Source organism: Dufourea novaeangliae, unplaced genomic scaffold, assembly GCF_001272555.1.
Source record: "Dufourea novaeangliae isolate 0120121106 unplaced genomic scaffold, ASM127255v1 scaffold65, whole genome shotgun sequence".
Lineage (NCBI taxonomy): Eukaryota > Metazoa > Arthropoda > Insecta > Hymenoptera > Halictidae > Dufourea > Dufourea novaeangliae.
Window position 1 is genome coordinate 2,546,607 of NW_015373961.1, and position 23,412 is coordinate 2,570,018.

The window sequence follows — 23,412 nt, forward strand, 5'->3', positions numbered from 1 at the left end:
ATTAGTAACAAGAGAGGGGACACAACAATATGCACAGTAAATAAATTGATGGTTGTCGAATGCCTGCAACAAACAATGGGTTAGTAACAAGAGAAAGGACGAGTATGAGACGCGCGACCACCCTCCGCGACGGTTCACGAGAAAGTGAGGAAGCAAGCACAGACCTGCACGGGATAGTGTGGTACGACCTTGGTACACGGCGTACACGGCTATGTCAATAAACTGGGTGACGCAACTCACTAGCGCGTTGGATCGACGGAGAGCACCGATACTCGGCACGCTCTACCGTACTCTCTCGCTCGCACACCTCCCTCCCATAGACCACCGAAATTCCTCGGCACCCGTCAACACCGACGGAGAGCACCGATACCGCGGCTCGCTCTACCGCTCTCGCTCGCACGCCGTGACGTCACCCGATTCCCGGAATCCCGCGGCCACGAGATGGCTGATTACGGTAAGGCATTCCCGCAAGGAAAATTCTCGGAAATGGTTGCAGATTAGAAACTAAAATTTTACACAATTTAGTTTCTTGTGGTTATCAACAAATGCTGCAAATTCGAAAAAAAATCGATCATTAAGATCGCAGTTTTGTGCGTTTCGACGTGGAATGGCTCGTTAATACCCGTTTTCAGGATGCTATAAATATATGCAATATACATATATCATAGAATTATTAGTAATAAAATAAAAATAAACCTACGAAGTGTTCCATACCGATTTCACCGAGGTTGTGCAGATTCGCGGTCGGATTTGTCGGAATTTGTGTTCGAGTACAAAACACTAATTACTTTTAATATGCTATTACGAACACATATATCTACGTATTGTCCCATAAATTTAAACAAACAAAATATTTTTTAATTTACAATGACAAATATATTCATTATATACAAAAATCTATTATTTTTTATTTTGCATTATTATTTTTAAATTTTTAAATAACCAAATATGTGGCAAATAAATCATTTAGAAATAATTTATTTCTGAAATAAGATTTTGGAATTTATTTGCATATATCCTTATTTTCAAATAAACTTATCTGTTATTTTATTTGGAATAAATATTGGCTGTTTTTATTTGTAGTTTTCATTTCAAATCAAAAGCACCCAAGCCTGCTTTATGTAAAGTGAGAAGACCTTTTTTTTCTTCGATTTATTATTATTAATTATCATTCACTTTTGAGAAAACAAGACTGACAATAACAATTCATTCATCGCCAGTCATAAACGCCTGTATATGACAAAATGATCATCTAGTTCGTTTCAAAATTGGTTGCAGACAAAAAAATATTCCATGATGTCAATAATATAGTAGAGGGCAGCAGAAAATCCCTGACTTTTTACACTATCGGTATTTCAGAACATGAGACACGAAGTCCCATATGATGATAGGTCTATCCAATACCTATTCGGTGCTACTACCGTCTCGTATTTACTTGTATCGATTCATCCCTACTTATTGTTAGATTTAAAAAGAGATGCCAACTCCTTCGAAAGCTATCTATCTCTTTCTAAAGTTGGTTCTTCCGTTTTAGTCTGAACGCTCTATATTTCTGTATACGTCTATGACTAACATACGGTTAACTATACCACTATAACAGATATTTTATAATTTGAAAAGAGTAGTCAAGCTATTTGTTGTATATCGTATATGTGGGATAATAGAATGGAGATTATGACATTAGTACAATTAGTTTTATCCAGCATAATGGTAAGTGCCGAAGTATTATTATTTAACCTATTAATCATATTGTGAGAAAGTACGTGTCCAAATGCTGAATAAGGTGGGATTTATGAATAACAGAACGTCTATATATATTATTTCTAACAAGCTTTTCTTAAATTGCGAATTGAAATTTATACAAGTTAATCTTAAAAAATAAGAAATAGGTTGAAAGTGAATTTTTCTATCAATGGTATTAGCTCGAAAGAAATTAATTACTTTGTTGAACGTTTTGTAAAGTGTTTGTTTCATTGCATTTTATAAATTTAAGGATGTGATAATTGCACAAAATCTGTTATATAGCCATTATTTATTAACGTTTATAGGATTTTCATTGATATGTGAATCTTTGTAGGTAAATATTGTGACTGCAGAATTTTCAGCAGATGATTGTAAAAGCTTAGGTTTCAATAAAGCTAATTTACTCTGTTCTACATGTGAAGAATTTAATAAAAATGGTCTCTCAGTAATATGGCAAGTAATACAAAAATTGTGAATGCTTGTATGGGGGTATTAATTCCGTTTTATGAAAAATTTATTAAACCTTCTTTTAATATACAGGGACAAGTGCAAAGAATGTTGCTTAAAAGATGATGATTATGATGCCTCTGGATTAAAACGTTATCCACGAGCTATTCTTGAAGTGTGCACATGTAAATTTGGTGCATATCCACAAATTCAAGGTAAAACAGAATAAATTTAGTGTAATTTCTTTTTTTCATGTTAAATGTATTATGTATATTAAATCATATGGCTTTCAGCTTTCATAAAGAGTGATAGACCTAGTAAATACAAGAACTTGCAAATAAAGTATGTTAGGGGCTTAGACCCAATAATTAAGTTAATGGATGCAGACAACAAAATTGAAGACATTCTGGATATTCATAAATGGGATACAGATTCTGTTGACGAGTTTCTAGCTACTCATCTTTCTATGGATTAATGTCATTTATAACTGTATACACTGGGACTTATACCTGTATTGTATCTTATATGTAAATAATTACATTTTCTACACAATTTATGCTCGTATCTTGGCTGTTTTTATTTGAAATCATTAATTTCATAACAATGTTTGTCAAATATTTATGTGAGGGATGCAAAACATATACTTCGGTATTTTATATATTATTTATTTTTATACTTTCTACAATACTAATGTAGAAGAATCGAATATTGGAATAAAAAGACGTTTAGATGATTTTTTAAAAATACCATGTCATTATTTTATTACTTGACAGTTTCTATAAACAATCATTATTCTTCATGATGCTTTAATTAATACAACAATTGCATTATTGAGATATAATACACATGATCATTAATTTTGCATAATTTGATTTCTGTAAATTAAAGTACTCTATACAGATAATAATATAACGTGCAAATTATTTCATGAAATGAAATCTTTCAATATTTGTATAAGGCAATCGTCCAACTATATGCATTTTCCATATTAATATTTTTACAATACATCCGTTGTCGCGTAAAACATATATGATGTCCTATAATAAAATCCTATCACATTCTCATAAAGAAAAGAAAATCATTATATTTTGTGTATAGACTCATGAACTTTGATCATAACTATATTATTACAACTAGGCAGAATTTGAATAAAATCATATGAATATCTCAATTTTATTGCAAGATACTTTTGTATGCTGCTTCAACACATGCCTAATAGGAATGAACTTTATAATAGCTTTATATTATGGTTATTATTTAAAAAAAACCATTAATATATTTCAATTATCTGAACATTAATCATGTTTCCTGGTATAGAATAGTTACATGATACACGAGAGTATAACTATTTCTTCTTCTCGACTTCAAACCTATTTGTTCTCTATTTGAGAATCTGTATGGACTACAACTCATTATAAGTAGTAAGTAATTTAGAAACGTTTGTTCAGTAAGCTTGGATAAATAAATAATCACTTTCTTTGTGTTTCCCTCCGCGCGAAGATACAAGTAAATAGTATCGATGGATATAGATTGTAGTAAAATTATATGCAATATTGATGACTGGAAGATAAAAAAAACAGTGAAATCTAAAAGATTGAACTAAAAGGTGTAATAACTACACGGTAATTCCAAGCTTACTTCAATTTTGAAATAGAAATGGTATTATCGTCGAGCTCTTCGTGCTCGTGGATTGCCGCGACCACGTGCGAAAGCTCCTCGACCACGGGCTGGCTTTACTTGAGGACTTTGATCTCTTTCGACTTTCGGTGTAGGTTTCTCAGGCTCAATGTGTTGCTCTTTCTCCTCCGCGTCGTCGATTAAGTTACCTATTTCCGCGTCATTATCATTATCGATATCGGCCCATGCTTTGTCGACCGGTGTTGTCTTTTTATCCTGTGTACTGGAATCATTTAGCGTATCTTGTTGGCTATTATTCGCGCCTTCGCGACGTTCTTCCTCCTCGGAATCTGCGTCAGCCTCGAGTGGATCATACTTTTCGTCACCATCGGGCTTCTTCTGTGCGTTTGCATTATCAGCGCTACTATCTAGCATACTATTATCTATCATGCTATTGTCTATCATGCTATCATCTAGCATACTATCATCCAGCATGCTTTCATCTTTTGCTTCCCCGTCATCTCCCTCTTCGGAATTAGCGACCTTTCTACGCTTCCAGTTTCCTTCGTACTCTTTGTTATTCTCCGTTGCATTCTCGTTCGTCTATAAAACAAAGAGGAACTAAGTTTCTGATCTGATCCTGACAGATTAGAGGTTGAAACCCCTCTCGGTTTTCAGGAAATTATACCTCAGATTTGTCTGCTGATTTTTCGGTACTTTCATTACTGGAAGTTAAAGACTTTACTTCTTGCACGAAGTTACGGTAATGAGTGATACTGCGCAAGTGGGCATTCATATCATCCGCTAAGAGCATGAATCTGCGACACTTTTCACAGTAAAATCCTTCAACTTCTTTCACCATAGATTTCCCTAAAACAAAAAATATATAAATTCGTAATTATATACTAATGTATACAATACTTGGAAATGATACAAGTATTTTCGAGATTAAATTTACCGATAGAAATTTGATTCTGTCGGCAGTACTTATACGATGGTATCTTGAATTTCTTCTCTGCCAAGTTTTCAGTAATTTCTGTAATGTACTCTTGTTCTCCAACAGGCTCTTCTTCCTTTTCGTTCTTAATATCAGAACCAACATCTTTTTCTTCATCCTCGATAGTCCGTACTTCGGCTTCTCCCTTTGCAAGTTTCTCTGCAAGTAAGAAGAAAGTAATACGCATTACTTTTTCTGCCTTTCTTTATATATTGACACATCATCTTTGTGTCCTTCACGTACCTTTTTTCTTATTCTTTCGTTGTTCTTCACACTGTACAGCATTCTTCATGTGCGCGGGCAACAAACAATGTTCATCATACTCGATACGCGACGGAAATTCTTTCAGGCAAGGGAAACATCGTGGATGCAAAAATGTTTTCAGCTGTTGATGCTTTTCGCTCTTCCTGTGTGTTGATAAAGTACCGTAAAAGTTTAAGTCGCACATTGTACAATACTCTCTGACGTTCAGGTCCACGGAAACCTAATGAGAAATAATTATAGGTTAGATGTATTCAATGACATATATTGTAAACCATTACAATATGATTTTTGTATACCCACTTTTTTTCCACGGCGTTTCGAATTAGTCAAACTAAGTTCACGTTGTTCTTCTGCTACTCTCAACTCGTGTCTCATCAGATCAACTTTCAATTTGTACGATTCATCTAACTTTTCCATCATCAACTGATGCGCTCGTCCTCGTAAATGATTCTCGAAAGACTAGAGAAAATAATCCAACATTAATTTACACAGTGTCTCGATGTGAATCACATTGGCATCTGAAAATAATACTCACATATCCGTCCCACATGTGCTTATTACAAATGTGACAGAACATGTGGTTCATTGGAACCTCTGCGTAACGACTCTCAGCGTGTCTAGCTTCGGACTTCTTGCCAGTAAGCTTCGAATCCTTCTCAGATGTAGCCGCGTTTGTCTCCTTTGCCCCCTCTTCGGTACCGTCTGTTTCTGTTTTCTGTTCAGAATCTTCAAGAGACTTTTCACCTTCTTCGGTTTCAATAGCTTGAGCATCCAGGGATTCTTTCTTCTCGTCCTTCCAATCGCGCTTATTGTCTTCGGACTCTTCCTTGTTTTCGCTGATATAGAAACAAATACATAGTACTTTTGTAATTACTACAAATTGTGATCAGGCTTATTGTAGTTTCTTTCCAAAGACAATTCAAATGTCCAATATTTGGTTAACTTGTTTTTAGTAATGGCACATGTACATACATAAAATCTGTAATGCGAAAACTAGCAAGAAACTGAACATGGCGTTCATGTCGAGTGAAGATATTCAATTTACCTATTATTATGAACAAGCTACATTGAATAATGTGTATCGAAAGAAGAACATATAGGGTGTATATATATTCTTTATGTAATTATGGAACATTACGTGTTCCGAAATTCTAGCAAGTATAACTTAAAACTTCAAATACGTGTCGAGATTCAACAACAATGGGGGAGTGAATATAACATACTATATAGATATATGTGTATATAAATATGTATGTATTCTTTTTACAAAGTCAGATTAGAAAAAGGGCACAATGCTGCTTTTACAGAAAATATACTGTATATACGTAAGAAACACCGTACATACAAAGATAGGTGACAGAATGAGACTTACTGAAGTTTGAAGAAACTATTCACAATCACCAGGAGCTTACCTTTTCACAACAGGTGCTTCTGCTTTTTCATTATCAGAGGTCTTAACGTCCTGCTGTTCCTTTTTGGCAGTCTGATTTTGTTTAGAGGCAGGAATTGGTTTAGAAGATTTATCGTTGCGATGTTGATTTTGGTTTCCATTCATACGCTGACTGCCAGACTGGGGTGCACGAGATTGTTGTGCAGATGGACCACGTCGCCCAGCAGGGCCATCGCGGGCGCGATTGCCCATCTAGTCATGTAGGTCAAATGACCAAACCGTCATGAGAAGTATCTGATATAATCGCGATTCTTCTCGAATCGAATTTGGTTTTTACAACCACTGGGATTGTTGATAGGAGAAAAATATTCTAATCGATTCGGAAGCAGGACGTGTTCGGTGTTTCAATGAACACCGTGCGGTCAGTGTTTCCACGTTTCGTGGACGGGACAAGGAACGTAGTAATAGATAGTTGAAGATGCACACAATTATCGTATCATCTAACTTTTTCCAGGCAATGATCGTGTTTGATCATAAGATATGATATTTATAAAACGCATAAATTTTCCTTCGAACGTTAGTTCAATAAAGCTCAATGAAAAATAATCAACAAGAAGAAGACATTAAAACAGTGAAAAATACAACTTGCAGTCAATACTTTTGAGCAGATATTCTTCCATTGGTTTCAGCTGCAATGACGAATAGAAGACTTGGACAGAATATAAATGAACCAAGTCAGGGGGAAAACATATCTCCTTGTATTTGCTGAAAATTCACTGCACAAAACCACAGTTAACATCCACTACTAAAAATGAGAATCTGTATTCTGAAATCAATAACACGTCTTTGTTACCGTGTTTCTTTAATAAAATAACATTGCGACGATAATTAAATACACCTACGAAAATCATATATGGCTAAACTGATTGTGTCTAATTAACTTCACAGGATAGCCATGTTGTGTCTTATCCATTGATTGAAAAGCCTCATTAATGAATTGATCAATGAACATAAAGAAGGAGAGATTTTCAAATATTTCTGTTTAAGAACTGGTGTTGTTGATGTAGTAATAAGAAGTGTTCAAAGATTGCCCTTTTGCAACTTGTATCAAACATGATGTCTGTATGTTAACAATAGTTGTATAACAATGACAATTGTTATATATTCATACCTTATTGTATGGTTGAGTTCGCTGATTCTTCATCGGATGCCTTACAGGACGATCGTTAAAACGTCCGGATTGAAAGTTTTGTTGATTTGAAAAATTTGGCCCAGGCCCAGAAAAATTATTCCCAAGACTGAGGAGTGATGGCACCTGCTATAAATGTACAGTTACACTTATAATACCATGTAACAACGAATGCAAATATGTTAATGTATTAATTATGTAAATGAATAAAAATCGTACCTGCTGCTGTACATCTTGTTGGGTACGAAGTAAATTTGTGAGAAGATTACTGGCTATTGCCAACTGTGCTTGGGGTGACGCTAAAGATAAATTATTGTTTGGAGTTGGTAGAATCCCTCTACCAGGCATCATTCCTCCTTCCCAAGGATTCAGTCCGCCACTGCCACCACCTCCACCACCTCCCATTCCACCACCCATGTTGCCACCCATGCTGCCTCCACCTCCACCCATGTTTCCAACTCTTCCACCGCCTCCTCCACCACTGCCACTTACTCCTCGGTTGTTGAAGTTTCGATTCCCAAAGGAATCTCGTTTTATTCCTCGATTAAAGGACATTGTATCTAAACAGATAATATTCGAAATATTAGACATGATTGGGTATTACATTAGCATATTTATAATGATTTAGAGATAATAAATTTTATTTAATTTATATTCAAAAATTTAATTTATCCTTCATTTCTATTTTTCACAGTATTTCATTTGAAAAATAGTATTTTAAGATACGCACGTTCACTTAGAAACGTGTTGTCTCGTTATATGACCTTACGAAGTCTTCACACTGTACACTTTTAATTTATAAATGGAGTATGATAGGGCGTCTATTTCCGATACGCGAATCTGAATAATTTTCAGTAATTTAACCGGTCGAAGTTTTCTGGTCGACGAACAAAGAAAACTTTATAACTGTGCGTACTGCGTTTGATGCAAATAAAAGAAAAGACCAAACACATAGGAAAGAAGATAAGTAATCGTAATTTTTTCGTTTGATGTTTCACATACCAAACGACGCCGTACAATGTGACTAACTGTGCACTTTCATCAAAGCCTACGTATTATTGCGAAAATTTTCTTTTCTATCACGGTAAAAGAAACCATTTGATATTCTACAGTACTTAATGAACAATTTCACCTAATTGAAAGTAAATAATACTTTATTACTTACCGGAAAAATAGCAAAGTTGATCGCGGCACAAGAAGATGAGACGAAACGGGAATGCTCGAGGAAATGGAGTCACCAAGCGTCTATCACGGACACGGACGTGAAATAGATCGACGAAAGCAGCATTCAAAATGGTCGACTTAGTGGCGAGACGTCGCTTCTAATTGGTTAATTCGCTGCTGACACCCCCTTCATAAATGTAAACAAAAAAGTTCAACTAAATATCATCCTTTTATTAAAAAATATGTTTCATTACGTAGAAAAATAATTAATAATTAACGATAATATAAAATTGTTGTAGTTATGGATATGTATCAAACAATATCAAAAATGACACAAAAGATTTCAATAATTGTAGTTTCCATGTAGTGATTGTTTTCAAAATAAAAAAATAAAATTTTCATGTATAATTCCATTATAATTAATTCGACAATTAATCAACTCCAATTTTATTCTAACTATTAAAGATTTACTTATATTAAAATCATACTTATGAAACCAAAATTTCGATGAAAATCTTTTTAATATTTCATACTGAGAGCGTGTGTGCATGACTGTGCATGACGGTGTACATGGTGTTGCACGTGCATATCGTGATCAGCGTCTGAGCAGTTGCAATTTTGTTGTAATTGGTTATAATTCAGAATAACTGAATGTTGAAAGAGTTTGACGCATATTGATAATTCGTTGAATAATATTATTAAGGTATCCGTACTAAAATATAATTAAAACACAAGTATATATCACTCGATAAAATTGAATACATTTTTTTGGTAGCGGTTTACCGGTATACCCGGTGTTGTAAAACGACTCGATGACAAGTTATCTTATTTATTTAATACTTTCAGGAAACAACTATTGTGTTTAATGGTGAAATATAATGTCAAATCAGAGATCAATTTCCTGTGGTCTTGATTTCTGTGCTGTACCAGACCTTAATAACTGTATTTTTACAGCAAATTCATCAAAGTATGTCAATAAAAGTAACATTAACTATGCTGTTTATTTATTCATTAAATAATTTAATACAAAATCTGTTTATAGATATGAGTTTGTATTTGTACCACTTATTCATCCCTTGTATAAGAGAGAATTTGTATCTGGTGCTGCAAAATCACGCAATGGACCATTTACCAGACCAGACCTAGTGTTGTGCAGCTCTGGTAAGTGAATTGACAATTGTGTACACGTTTGCAAGAAGATAATTATACTTTAATTTACAGATTGGAATAATTTAATTATCGGTAAACTATCTTCTCATATTAAAGTTGATTCAAGAAATTTCTTTATAAAGAAAAACAGTGAAGAGGCTTTGAATCAAGAGTTTGCTTTAGCAAGACATTTAGGTCTTGTAGGAGTCACTTTCAGATTGATGGGTGGAATAGAACAGAATGGGAATCTTGCTAGAATTGTTTCTGATAAAGTAACAAGCACATGTACATTGCAGGTACATATATTGACTAGACTTAGAAATTGTGTATTTATAACATGTAGTTTTTCTTAATTTTATTATAGGTTTGGATACAAATACCTATGGAAAATCCAGTTAAACAAGCTTATTCTTACAGAGAACAGGAGTGTAGTTCAGTAGAAAGCACATGGGAATGGTGGAATGCCTTTAGAATAATATGTGATTATGACCGAAAGGTGGGCATTGCATTAATTGTAAGCCATGATCTCCCCGAACAAGAAGAGGTATTTTCCTAAATTTCAATTTTCTGAATGTAGTAGCAAATGTGTAACAGAATTAAATATAACAAAGTTAATTTGATTACAAGATTGATAGGTGGCTAGGTGAACCAGTAAGATGCTTGATTTTTCCTACAACAATATTTATCACGAACAAAAAGGGATACCCTGTTTTAAGCAAAGCGCATCAAACATTGGTGAAGAGATTTTCAATGTTAGAAGTACAGTTTGTACTCACAGGAGCGAATCGGCATCAAAATATTGGTTATTATCACAATTACTTGGAGTACTTATGGAAGGTAAACTATATAATTAACTTTATTGTTTACCTTAAGAAGTTACTTAAACTTGAAAATTTTATATAGGGTTGTCAGATAAATGGACCGGTTGAAAGATTTGCTCGTGGCTATGAAGATTATTTGCAATGTCCTTTACAACCACTCATGGACAATCTTGAATCTCAAACGTACGAAATATTTGAGAAAGATCCTGTTAAATATACGCAATACCAAACAGCCATCTATCAAGCAATTCTTGGAATTGCATCCAAGACAGAGGAGGATAAAAATAGAAAAATGTAATACATAATATTAAAATTACATAACAATTGTATAAAATTATGAAAATAAATAAAACTTTCTTTGCTTTCTAGAGTTATAATGGTAGTTGGTGCTGGAAGAGGGCCACTAGTTTATGCGTCTTTAAATGCAGCAGAAATGGCAAGGCAGAACATCAAAGTATACGCCGTAGAAAAGAATCCTAATGCAGTATTAACGTAAGATTTTAATTGTTATAAATCATTCGTTATTAACATATAAGGAATTTTGTCATAATTTGTTACATTATAGCTTACAGGCACTTGAGAGAGACGTGTGGGGAGAGAAAGTAACAGTAGTATCATGTGATATGAGAGAATGGGATGCTCCTGAAAAAGCTGATATTCTAGTGTCTGAATTACTTGGTTCTTTCAGTGATAACGAACTCTCTCCTGAATGTTTGGATGGAGTCCAGAAATTTTTAAAAGGTATACATTTTCTATATTGAAAAGAAATTAGTAATCAAATAATGTGACTGTTGTTAATTATTCTATTATGTTAGATGATGGCATAAGCATACCATCCTCGTACACGTCATACATTGCTCCTGTTCAATCTTCGAAACTGTACAATGAAGTAAGGCAATGTAAAGACAAAGAAAAACATTCCTTGGCTCATTTTGAAACGTCGTATGTTGTTCACCTACAAAATAAATACGATATCGCGAAACCACAACCATTATTTACATTCAAACATCCAAATAAAGGTTGGTAACGTTTATATTCTTACACTTCGATGCGAATTTTTAACATTACTATTCTTATTACCATTGTCAACGTTTCAGGAATTGTCATTGACAATTCAAGATATGAGATCAAGACATTCGAAGTACAACAGAATTGTGTATTACATGGTTTTTCTGGATATTTTGATACAGTTTTATACAAAGATGTTACATTGAGTATAGAACCCAGCACCCATAGTCCCGGAATGTTCAGTTGGTTTCCTATATTTTTCCCAATTAGGGTAATGTAAAAGTGTACAATGTACCTTATATGATAGAATTTTACGTGATTTATAAGTAATATGAACTTTGATATGATTTATGCCATAGGAACCAGTCCAGTTGAAAGCGGGTGATGAAATAGTTGTTCACTTTTGGCGTCAATGTAGCACTAAGAATGTCTGGTACGAATGGTGTATCAGCAAGCCTATTCCAGTAGCCATTCATAATCCTGGAGGTCGTTCTTATACTATAGGTTTATAATTTAATATATTTTTTATTCAGCCATTTAAAGATTGAATTAAAATATATTTGTAATAGACTTCCGACAAGAATTCCATTGAAAATTCCTTACAACAGAAAAGTCTTATGTACTAATATTTTGTGTAACCGAGAAAGTAAATTCATTTGCATATATAATACCATGTTTGTAATTTAAATAACTGGTGAATTCTTTGTAAAGAAATGATAGATACGCAAATTTCTAAAAAAAAAAAACTGATATATGGGGAAGTATTCATTTTTACTATCAGCTGCAAACACAAGTTTGATTAAGACAGATGCGATATGAAGATAGTTCAATAAATGTTCTCAGAATAGAATTCACGTTTTTCTTTGTGAATTATTCACATTGAACTCAGAGGTCACTGATATTCTACTACTCTGATAAAATAAATTACAAGTTATCTCTCGAGTGTGTTTCTACTGACCTCTTGACCTCACGTGATCGTACTCAGGATTTGAATAATACTAAGTGTTTTCTGAAACTGCTAAACTATTACTGTTTTGCAAATCACAATTAAAATGACTTAATTTTTTGTTCAAATGCATATGACTATTACAATTTTAGACATCTGATAACAAATAAAATATTACATAAGTATTTGTCTGATTTTCATAGGTTTTATATTGAAATTTACTTGATTTTCTCACGTTCAAGATACTATGTGAACGCAGAAATTTTTCGTTTTTATAATTTTTAAAAATAAATTGGGTCAATTATACATTGTTAACTATACATTGTTTTTCCTATTGATGAAAAGTTGGTATGAGTTTCATTTTAAATATAAAGACTGTGTGTAAACGTTTAAAGTCAATTTTCCTCATTTGTAAGAAAAGGAGACTCATTGAATTGAAGTATAAATAACTTCTACCATAAGTATTGGAAAATTAATAGGTAATAATTACTAAGATTAATGGTAATCGAGAACGTGTAATAGAATTATATTAATTCTAAAGTGTATTGAACCAATACAAACATAAAAGAAAAAAACGGAAATTGTTTCGTGACTACAATTCAACCTTGATACTTCACTTGTAAACTAAATAGCTAATGTACATATTTATAAATGATACCTATTTTGAATAAAATATGCATCTTTTAAACTACTATGCATACAAAACGACTATAATTATACTAATATGTATTACATTCTTAAAAATGATTAAAAAAAACGACAATGCTTAAAATTCAAAGGAATCATTGAGATTGGTATTTCTGCATTGAGTAATTATATATGCGACAGTATATTTCTAACGTGTTAGTTCGAATTACACGGTGATGAAATATATTCTACGAGATAAGAGTGGCCGATAATGTAAGAAACATATGCTGCTTCATAGACATCTTTTAATCATTCATTCGTATCGCGCCTTTTCGTTCGCTCCATTACGGAAAACTTACGAACTCTGCCAAGGACGATACATTGCAGACGACAAAGCACAGTAAGGTTAAGCTTTCAGTTTCCGTCTATTTAGTTCGTATTCTGTCTGGTAAATTAGAAACTCAGAATGGCAAAACTAGTTGCACAAATAGCAAAATGTACCGCTGGATCATTGTCATGTACCTCAAAGGGAAGTTTATTCAGTCGTCCTGTTTCGAGAGCATCCTTATACCTCTCACGTTCAATTGCTAATACTCGATGTCTCAGAGCCGGTAAGTTTGAAAAGTTATTTGCTTCAAAACTCGAAAAAAATTCGAAAGTTCAAATTACAGATTGAACGAATATGATTCTAATATTATTATTGATAATTATTGGTACTTAGAAACTGATACAATATTAAACGTACTTATATTACAGTATCTCATAAAAAGTTATTTTAACAACAATTGCACATTGTTCTCAATATTTTTCTGATTGTTTTTATATTTTTAGTTCTATGAAAAAGCTTGTAATATTTAATGCATTTGTGTAACACTCAAAATATTTGTTTGGCTTACATTGAATGCTTCACATTTATAAAGTATATAATTTTGAATTTTTAGAAAGGCTATACACAGAGAAACATGAATGGATTACGGTTGATGGTAAAATAGGAATAGTTGGAATATCCAGTTACGCGCAAGAAGCATTGGGTGATATTGTTTATGCTCAGCTTCCAGATGCTGGATCTGCAATAGAAAAAGAAGGTCAGAACATTGATATACGTGTAGTTTAAATTAATTGTCTGGTGTTTCTGTTTCATGGAAATTCATTTTTACAGCCGAGTGTGGAGCATTAGAATCTGTAAAAGCTGCTTCCGAATTATACAGTCCAGTCAGTGGAAAAGTAATAGAAAAAAATGAAGCAGTTGAAAAGAAACCTGGTTTAGTTAATTCTTCGTGTTATGACAAAGGATGGCTGTTCAAAATAGAACTAAAAAATCTAGATGAAGTCAAAAATCTAATGAATGAAGAAGCTTACAACTCATATTTAAAATCTAATCCGCATTAAGCATGTTTTCTTTTGAACATATAGGAAGTTATTATTTAGTAGTAGTTCAATTTTTACCCTTATTAATAGTTGTTGATGTGTTATCAATACAAAAAACTTAATATTTATTTCAAAGCATATAGTAACAAGCACGTTTGATTACATGTGGCTGCACAATATTTTGTCATTTTAATATAAATTAGCTACAGTTTGAAGTTGATTGCTTAATAAAAAGAAAAAAAGACAGTGACTTAAATAAAGTAAATTTAAATGACAAAAGTATTTATAAAACAAAGGTATCGTATCTTTAAGTACAAAAAATAGTTTGTTTACGAGTCATGCAGAGGCATAATTTTCTATGTAAGTTTAGGTGACGTGCTTAATGTAATACATGAACACTGTGAATCAAGAATATGAAGCTGAGTGCAGTAGTTAGTTGATGTCTTTATTAACCACTGTGCATTTTCTTATCTTGTTATCATATTTGTACAAAGCAAACAAATGTTTTAATATACATGTTATTCGATATACGAATGACATCATCATTGTTGTTACAAATTATAGTAAACTTTGTGTTGTACATAAACGCATTTAAATTATAATAACATGTGTACATAAAGAAACAATTGAATGTTTTTCAAATACTATTTGTAAATTTCTGAAAATTGTCTGCTTAATAATTTACATAGTACCATCCTTTACCCTCCTTTCGAAATCTATCGTACGTCTCATGGATATTGTATATATTTTACAATAATACCAAAGACAAGGAGTGCAATAAGGGGAATATCATTGTTTAAAAGGAGTTCAATCAGTATAATATATAAAAAATAGCACTGTTGATCCTAAAAAGGAACAGTTATTAGTTAATAATAAAGATATATTTACAATCAATTATTCTTTTTCTACATAATTTACAATTGCCAACTCCTAATGGCAGTGTTAACAACGCATAATAGTTCTTCTTTAAATGTTAATTCCAATTATTTAATTGGAGCAAAAAATCACATCGATATTAAATTAGATTATTTTGCCAATTATAATTGGTAACTGTACATATTTAACACAATGCTTATTACACCAGTATTATCGTACTTTCTAGTTACAATTATCAATAAACACGTTGTAACAGAATCGAGCGGACGATTAAATAGGATGGACACATACAAAGATCATTGATTTAGGGATATATTTAGAAGAGACAATTTTCATGTTTTTTTTCTTTTTCGAGATAATTATTATGTTTGCGACTTTTGCATATAAAGTTGTTCCAAAATTATCAGACCGACATGTTCTATAGAAGTTTCGAGGATTAATGAAATTACAATAAATAAAATATTACGGTTTCAGCTTGTTTTTACCCAAACAGCAATATGGGATTTGACGTGTAGTTTCAAAGCTTCGTTGGTAATCATTAAATCTGGACTCAAATATATTACACATTTCATGTACAAGTATAGTCTAATTTGGAATAAACATAGTAATAACTAAGATAGTAGCATGGAAATATATAACGGGTACAATACTTGAATGGAACTTTAACGTTCTGTCGTTACGCATATTACAGAAGCCGTAGACCTCAAGTCTACGTAGGTAACATTCATACATTCCATTTAATTTGCTATCTGGGTGTCTATTCTGAGGTATGTGGTTCACTAAAAATGTAAAAATGTAAGACTTAATACAGTTACGAAGAGGTAGACATTCATATGCGAGTTAAATAAAACATTGACCGTTTTGAAAGTTGTTTGAAATGAATCGAAAATCAATATTAATGCGAACTTTATATTCATCCCGATCGATTGATTGTTGAAAGAACCAGACGATTTGAAAATTTGGGAACACGTTAATTACATTTTGCATCTATATCGAAGATTTCAAAAATTTGACCGTGGACACAAATCTTTACTCACACGATAAGTACATGCATGTTCTCGAAAATATATACGTGTATATTCATGTATATACATATATATATTTATATATGTATATTTATATTCTTCCATGGTAGTAATACTCGCAGCTAACTCCTCCTGGTTTGATTCAACACTTGATTCTTAATCTAATGTGGCATCGAGTTTTTCGTTCTCTCTTTTTTTTTTACGTACATCAACAAATTGTATACATCTATATTTAATATCTTATTACGAAGTCGGTGGAAAAGTGAAAGTAGTAAAATAGCATTTTTTTCCAGGTACTTCTTTGATAGAGGATATAAACAGTAGGAGTTGCAAAGGGTGGTACTACCAGCCTACCAGTACGAGCAAAGATTTCTGTTCTTGTTGCCACACTTGAGCCTCGAATCTAGCACGTGTAATTACCGATGGCTTAGATACCACAGGCGTCGAAAAGACAACCTTCACAGCACTGAAAAGTTTCTGACTATTGACTAAACAATAATAATCTATTAGTGAAAAATTACTACGGTTCGATCGCTATCTTAACATTCAGTAAATATTTATCTATTTAACAATTGCAATAAGACAATATTAATCTTATGTACTTAGTAATAATCGCTAGATAATGTAGGACCACATAAACCTTGCTCCAATGATTCTTTCATTTCTTAAATAGAATCTTTATTATGATACAATATACAATAATAAAATATCGCATTTTGTGGTTATTTTTTTCCGCCACCTATTTGAAAAATAATAAAAGAGAAATACATGAATAAAATTCTAAAATTAGTGAAGACATTAAGTAGCTAATGATTTTTTTCTCAGTAAGCAACAGAAATATATTTATTTCATTAAACTATACACAAAATATTATAATTACATATTTAACATGATTTATACTTTACAACATAATTGGAATGTGTTAACTAGTATTTACAATATAGTAGCCCTGCTGTGTGCAAGTGTGACAAAATGCAGATTTTTTTAATAGGAAGTTCTAAGGATGCCCAGGTGGCCGTGCGACATATATGTATATATGTATATATAAGTATATCACATGAAATTTTACTGTCATTCAAGTATGCCCATTGAATCCCTTGCAGAAGCCACGATTGACTGTAACGTCGGCAATTCTTTGTTTATTTGTTTGTTTTTCTTTCGTTCGTGTGTTACTATTAGGATATCATCTCTTCGTTTTATTTATTCTTTTTTTCTGTTCAAAATGAGAGCAAGGCTTCAGTGGTATGCTTAAAAATAATCGCTTCTAGTATTAGAAAAATAGCTTTGCTTATTTAGACAAAAGTTGCCTGCCCTTTGACCAATATTTTGTTAACCACCCTTTGTACTGTTTTCAAGGCATCTTGCTTACTGTTTCCCTGCGCTTGTACCCACCAAACAGGGGTAGTAATTCTCCATGGATACATCTCTAAAACTTCAACATCAAATATAGAAAATATATGTCATTATGTTTATATATTTAGATACAGTTTTTATAATACATATATTATGTATATATGTAAATGTATGTACGTCTATACTTGATTTGTTTGCATAGGTATTTTATGAACCAGGGCCCCTTAACTTGGTCCAATACCTAAGCAGCGTTAGCTCTTAATAGGTACTTGAGGTCCACTTTGACAGTAAGGGGCTCTATCGTGATTTCTGAGATATAGCAATAGACTAACTCGTGGCTAGATCGCCGTGCGAATCTATCGTTTCATTTTCTCTTAGCATGAAGCATCTCCATGAGAAGAGTTTGGGTCGGTGCTCCACCGCTACAATGCTTCTGGTAAAGATGATCTTCTCCCCTGCTTGCTACCACATGAATTTCGGGTAATACTGCTAGCAGCTTGTTAAATTTATCCTGTATAGAAAAACAAATCTCATCAATTCATACCGGATCCGTACCGGGACCTACCCCCGAAACGGTAAATATAAACGAAAATATAAGAATTCGCCGAAAAAATAAACATACCGTTACTGATGGATAACAGGTCAACGTGTAATCCAAAAGTGCCTGTAGGACCTGTTCATGACCTTCCTGTACATGTTTCTTGTTAACTAGTCCACGAACTTCTACACATTCCAATAAACAAAAAATTCGTTTCGTCAGCATATGTATTCATTTGCTTTCACCAATCATAGATGATATATCGCGGAACGTGATTGGTTTATAATTACAAATGAACGTACCATGATTGAGCAGCATCAGGAATTTTATGCATATGTAGTCCGAAAGGTCGAATTTTAGTTCCTGCAGTTTGGACGACAATTCATTGAAAAGATCGGCCAGGGAAGGGACTCCAAGTAGGCCGAGACAAAGGAGATCAAACTTTTGGCCATTATGAAGTGTAGTCTCGTCGGGTAGATTATTATGTAACCTTTGATGAAGATGGTCGAGCACCAACATATCCGACCAAGAGTGTTGTAGTAGCTTCATTTGGTCATCAACCTATCGAACAATACAATAAAATCGTTAGACAGAACCGCGCTTCTCGGTCGTGTCTGTTTTGCGAAACCATTTATTTCTCTCGAATGAAATTAATCCCCTCGAGTACATTTCACCGAGCAAGGAATAAAAAAAAAATCTTCGAAACATCGTGATTTTAAAACAAACAACGAAAGGAAATTTGAGTATTATTCTGTAAGAACGGTACTTATTTAAACAAACGGAAAAAATAACGTCTAGTACATTTTACGAGGTGTAACTGAACGAAAAAAAAAAACGATTAGGAACATTACGTTTGCATTCCATATTGTCTGGAACAAAAACTATAAAAACAGGGGACTCGAAATCGTGACAGGTATTTTTATGCATTCACAGAAGAGAAAGAGAAAAAACAACAACAATAAAAACCACAAAATCGGTTAAGCAGTCGGTTTATAATTAACATGGGCCTGCTTTAGGGCAACCGCCATAACCCAGAAACGTATCTTGTTATGACCTAGATATGAGGCGATGCTTGAAATCATTCAGTGATTGTGCAATGCTGTTGGTTACCTCACATCCCCGCTCGTACCACCAACAGGCCAGCGACGAGTTATTTATCGGTAAGAACTGACTTCTCTTGAAAAGATTCTTCGACAACGGTTAAAAAACGTGAAACCTTTCACACCCTTGATAATGCTAGCCCATTGTTACTAGATCATTCAAATATACAGGAAAAAAGTGTTCACTAATTACATGAATAAAAAAGATTTTACCTATCACGTAGGAGAAAAAAAAAGATATCATCGATCCATGGATCTACTAAAACAGTAACATCTCCACTGCCTACACCGATGACGATTAACATACGGTAGGAGATTTTATGCGTCACAACGTCGAACGATTTATCTTAGCCCTCGGATAACGAAGAGACTCTAATGAAACTTCGACGTGCACTAAGTTGTTATTATATTTTTTAGACAATTCACACGGCAGCTAACTCTGTTATTACATTCTTTAACCTTTAACTACAAACGACTCGTTTCAGAGATGAATAATTCGACAACTACTTTTAATATGCGCAATCGAATGGTATTTTTCGTTACCGTTTTTGAAATAGCGCGCCACTTATTGTCGACTGAAAGTACTCAAACGCTTACGGCATAGTTTCCCAACCTTTTTTGGCTCACTGTTCCCCTTTAAAAGTTTTCTTTTGTTCAGCGCCCCCTTTGGGTCAACTATCTCTATTAATAAAAATTCCACGTGTAGCTGTTTGTGTAATCTTTGGATCTTAAAAAGTTAGACTGAAAATAAAGAAAATAAAAATAACTAGAACACCCCTCCAGATATCCTCGGCGCCCACGTTGGGAATCTATGGCCTGGAGCTTCTGAAATTCTCCACCAGGTGGTGATAGTGAATCAAAAATTCAAATTTGTCTCTGGGACGAGTAGTCTGCCGTTAAGGGTTAATAACTGTAGTATCATATATTCTCTTCTTACTGCGTTCGCCAAAATGGTTTCAATGCTTTCGGTTACACAACAAAATTTCCACTTGACTAATTAACACGTTCCCTACCACAGACCTCTGTGCACACGTTTTTCCATTAGATCCCCTGTGTTTCTTTCTCAAGAATTCGGTTAATACCAGTTTTGATGAGGGAGGAACAATAACAAAAATTCGGAGGATGCCATATGTCGAAAATTCATAGTGACATGAATCGGTTAATACCAATTTTGTTAAGGAGAAAAAAATGACAAAAATTCGAAACGTACCACACGATGAAAATTCAGAATGATGTAGATCGGAAACGCAAAGATACCAAAATGGAGCAAATACAGTCAGTGAAAACGATACGGAATACTTCTAAAGAAGGTTCTCGGCTAGCAGGTCCTACTGACGTCGCAGGACCGCAGACATTGCTTCGTTTTAGCATCTCAGGAAGATTATACCGGAAACTAATGACAACACTATTGCTAGTTAGCAAGGAAACAAAGAAATTGTAATCTTCAAGTTTCTTTCTACTTTAAACTGTATACGAGGGTTTCGAGTCCAAACCGAAAATCCACTTGAACTATAATAACGGTTCCAAGACAACCCCGAATGAGATCCAAGGACTCTTCACACCCCCAACTCACTGTCATCCCCACAGAAGTATTCACGGAACTTATATCGTATATCTCTTTGACCAAGAGACCAGGTGTTGAGTCCCGTGTCGTTATCAACGGGTCAAACACACGCAGCCATAAACCGTGCGGTGCGCGGAAGGGTGGAGCGACTAACCTTGAGATCTTTGAAGAACACAGAATTCCTTGCCCAGTCCACCTGCGAGAACAGATTCTGGTCCAGCACTTTGCACATTAATTCGAACAAGTCCACTTCACACTGATTGTACGTTTGGTTTTGCAACAGTCCAAAAAGGGACGCCTGCCACTCGCGATCGTCGACCGTTTGCACGAAGTCTCTTATCATCGGACTAGTTTTCAAGGCGGCGGTGGAGGCCGCGGAACCGGCGGCGTTACCTCCACCGCTGTGAGGTTGTTGCGTCGACTGTTCGCCGAAGTTGAACGCCTTCGGGCTCGGTGTGGTCGAGTTCGCGGCCCACAGCTTGCTATCCAGGCCGGGGTTGAGGTTGTGCAGGTGATTACCGCCAGAAATGTATGGCTGGGAGGACGGTGCGATCAGTTGATGCTGACCAGCTCCGCTGCCAGCCTGTGTCGTGACCAGACCAGCGGCCACGGCTGCGGGGGATGGACTCGAATCTGGAGAAGACGTTAGACTCGAGACCTGAGGTATTTGGATCTCCTGTTTAATATGCAGGAAAGGCGTTACGGCGGAGGGATAGTTCGATGGATCACCGAGGCTGCCGCGTATCGTTTGCAGTGCCAGCTGCCGTTGCCTCATCATTTGCAGCTTTCGCGCTCGGTCTCTCTTGTACATCGGCCCGAATTTGTTTCTACCGCCGCGCATCCGGTCCGCTCGCACGGCTGTAACAGAAATGGTAAACACAACGTTGTAATTTCACTGTGTAAATTTTTTTACACGTAGAGATCGTTCCGGACCGTCACGTACGGTCGAACGGAACTTGATTTCATGATGTAAATAAGTAAACGACGGATTTTATGCAATATGATCGACTGAAAATGTTTATACAGTAAATCTTCGATGAGTGTTCGGAGGTTCAGGAGATTTCGCCAGGTGTAACGCTGATTTTTTAATGCCGTTTAGCACATTGATAGAGCTTGGAATTCTGAAGCCAATGATATTTGTTTCAACCGTATATGGTCATTAGTTTATGAAATATTTAATGTTCAATGCCGAGGAGTCTTCGAACACTCATCGAGGATTTACTGTACCGAGCCTATCCGGAGCCGTAATTTCGCGATTAAATGCAGCCGTCCGTCAACACGGTTCAACCTTGAGATAAGCGCTATTCAAAGTCCGCCATCGACGAAGACGGAAGAGCCGATCGCGACAGAACAAAAAGTTTGGGCAACGCGTTGTTAGCTCCTTGGGCTCCTGTTCCCCATCGAACCTGTCCCCGTGTAAACGACTTGGTTGTCCCCGCGTGTAGAACATGGATCTCCACCTACGAAAGCTGCAGGTGTTATTTGGCACACGTTGAACGCGTCGCTATTGAAAGCGAACGCGCGCGCGCGCCGTGACTGTCAGCACCGTATTATTTATTGTTCGCGATTAACCGCCTGGGAACAACCTGTTAACATACTCCCGCGTATTCGGACGCTTTACTGATATACACACGGATATTAAAGCTTTGCACACGGAATACTTCCTAATTTCATCATATATTTTGTCCACCATTCATTTTGAGGTTATGAGTGTCTATTGTCCGACGAAAAGACTGGAATTAGAGGAAGGTTGCCGAATTTGGACTAGTGTCTAGGTTAGACTATTCGTTATGCGTAAGAAATATGCGCTGTATGATGGACAATACAAGTCTATAACTCTATTTTGAAAAAAGGTAGTTAACCCGCTAACTGCATCTGTCCATTACAGTGGACGCCTACTTTATCACTTTAGTGACAATATTTGCAACATTTCTTGACGAACGGTAGTACGAACCTTCTTTAAATGACATTAGAAGAACGTTCTTAGTGTGACTACTAGTTCGTTATTTATCGTAAGCACATTGTTTATAAAAAAAAATAAATCAATTTCTTTAAATGTTTTAAATAATCTTAGAATGATTATTGGTACTTGATTTTATAAAAAAAAATGTACAAGATACCACACAGACGCAGTGAGCGGGTTAATTACCACATCATACAAATATTGTCTATCATATGGCGCAAATTGTTTATGACAAGTTACAGTGGTGGCCGGACCATGGCCGA

The 23,412-nt window shown here is 34.7% G+C and overlaps 5 protein-coding genes across 6 annotated transcripts in view; 3 read left to right on the top strand and 2 right to left on the bottom strand.

Moving 5' to 3' along the window:
- The first annotated feature begins 1,666 nt into the window (after nt 1-1,666).
- On the top strand, nt 1,667-2,744 carry LOC107186597 (15 kDa selenoprotein). The gene is made up of 4 exons (XM_015574494.1): nt 1,667-1,710; nt 2,078-2,196; nt 2,284-2,405; nt 2,484-2,744. Exons 1-4 carry the CDS (start codon nt 1,675-1,677, stop codon nt 2,663-2,665), a joined length of 459 nt encoding a protein of 152 aa, XP_015429980.1. The 5' UTR covers nt 1,667-1,674; the 3' UTR covers nt 2,666-2,744.
- Nucleotides 2,745-3,502: 758 nt separating this feature from the next.
- Nucleotides 3,503-8,885, bottom strand: LOC107186540 (zinc finger protein on ecdysone puffs). Of its 2 annotated transcripts, none has more exons than XM_015574434.1 (10): nt 8,813-8,885; nt 7,867-8,207; nt 7,630-7,773; nt 6,481-6,710; nt 5,604-5,904; nt 5,369-5,527; nt 5,048-5,288; nt 4,766-4,963; nt 4,496-4,677; nt 3,503-4,410 (listed from the first exon to the last, which is right to left on the bottom strand). In XM_015574434.1, exons 2-10 carry the CDS (start codon nt 8,200-8,202, stop codon nt 3,853-3,855), a joined length of 2,349 nt encoding a protein of 782 aa, XP_015429920.1. In that variant the 5' UTR covers nt 8,203-8,207; nt 8,813-8,885; the 3' UTR covers nt 3,503-3,852. The 2 variants fall into 2 exon arrangements, with proteins under 2 accessions (XP_015429920.1, XP_015429919.1); XM_015574433.1 differs by having other exon boundaries at nt 7,630-7,776.
- A 776-nt stretch (nt 8,886-9,661) lies between these two features.
- Nucleotides 9,662-12,426, top strand: LOC107186524 (protein arginine N-methyltransferase 5). The gene is made up of 11 exons (XM_015574412.1): nt 9,662-9,778; nt 9,854-9,972; nt 10,033-10,256; nt 10,325-10,504; nt 10,588-10,797; nt 10,864-11,075; nt 11,151-11,273; nt 11,347-11,522; nt 11,597-11,800; nt 11,879-12,060; nt 12,149-12,426. The coding sequence occupies exons 1-11, from the start codon at nt 9,690-9,692 to the stop codon at nt 12,299-12,301; spliced, it is 1,872 nt and encodes a 623-aa protein (XP_015429898.1). The 5' UTR covers nt 9,662-9,689; the 3' UTR covers nt 12,302-12,426.
- A 1,242-nt stretch (nt 12,427-13,668) lies between these two features.
- Nucleotides 13,669-14,751, top strand: LOC107186603 (glycine cleavage system H protein, mitochondrial). Its single transcript, XM_015574501.1, has 3 exons — nt 13,669-13,973; nt 14,304-14,447; nt 14,522-14,751. Exons 1-3 carry the CDS (start codon nt 13,829-13,831, stop codon nt 14,749-14,751), a joined length of 519 nt encoding a protein of 172 aa, XP_015429987.1. The 5' UTR covers nt 13,669-13,828.
- Nucleotides 14,752-17,494: 2,743 nt separating this feature from the next.
- The window catches only part of LOC107186626 (nuclear hormone receptor FTZ-F1), a 31,303-nt gene continuing 25,385 nt past the window's right edge, over nt 17,495-23,412 (bottom strand). Inside the window, exons 2-5 of the mRNA XM_015574524.1 lie at nt 21,341-22,044; nt 18,825-19,083; nt 18,607-18,707; nt 17,495-18,495 (exon numbers count right to left, since the gene is read on the bottom strand). Of these exons, the coding sequence (XP_015430010.1) occupies nt 18,349-18,495; nt 18,607-18,707; nt 18,825-19,083; nt 21,341-22,044 (1,211 nt within the window). The 3' untranslated portion in view covers nt 17,495-18,348. The remainder of the gene's footprint in view (nt 18,496-18,606; nt 18,708-18,824; nt 19,084-21,340; nt 22,045-23,412) is intronic.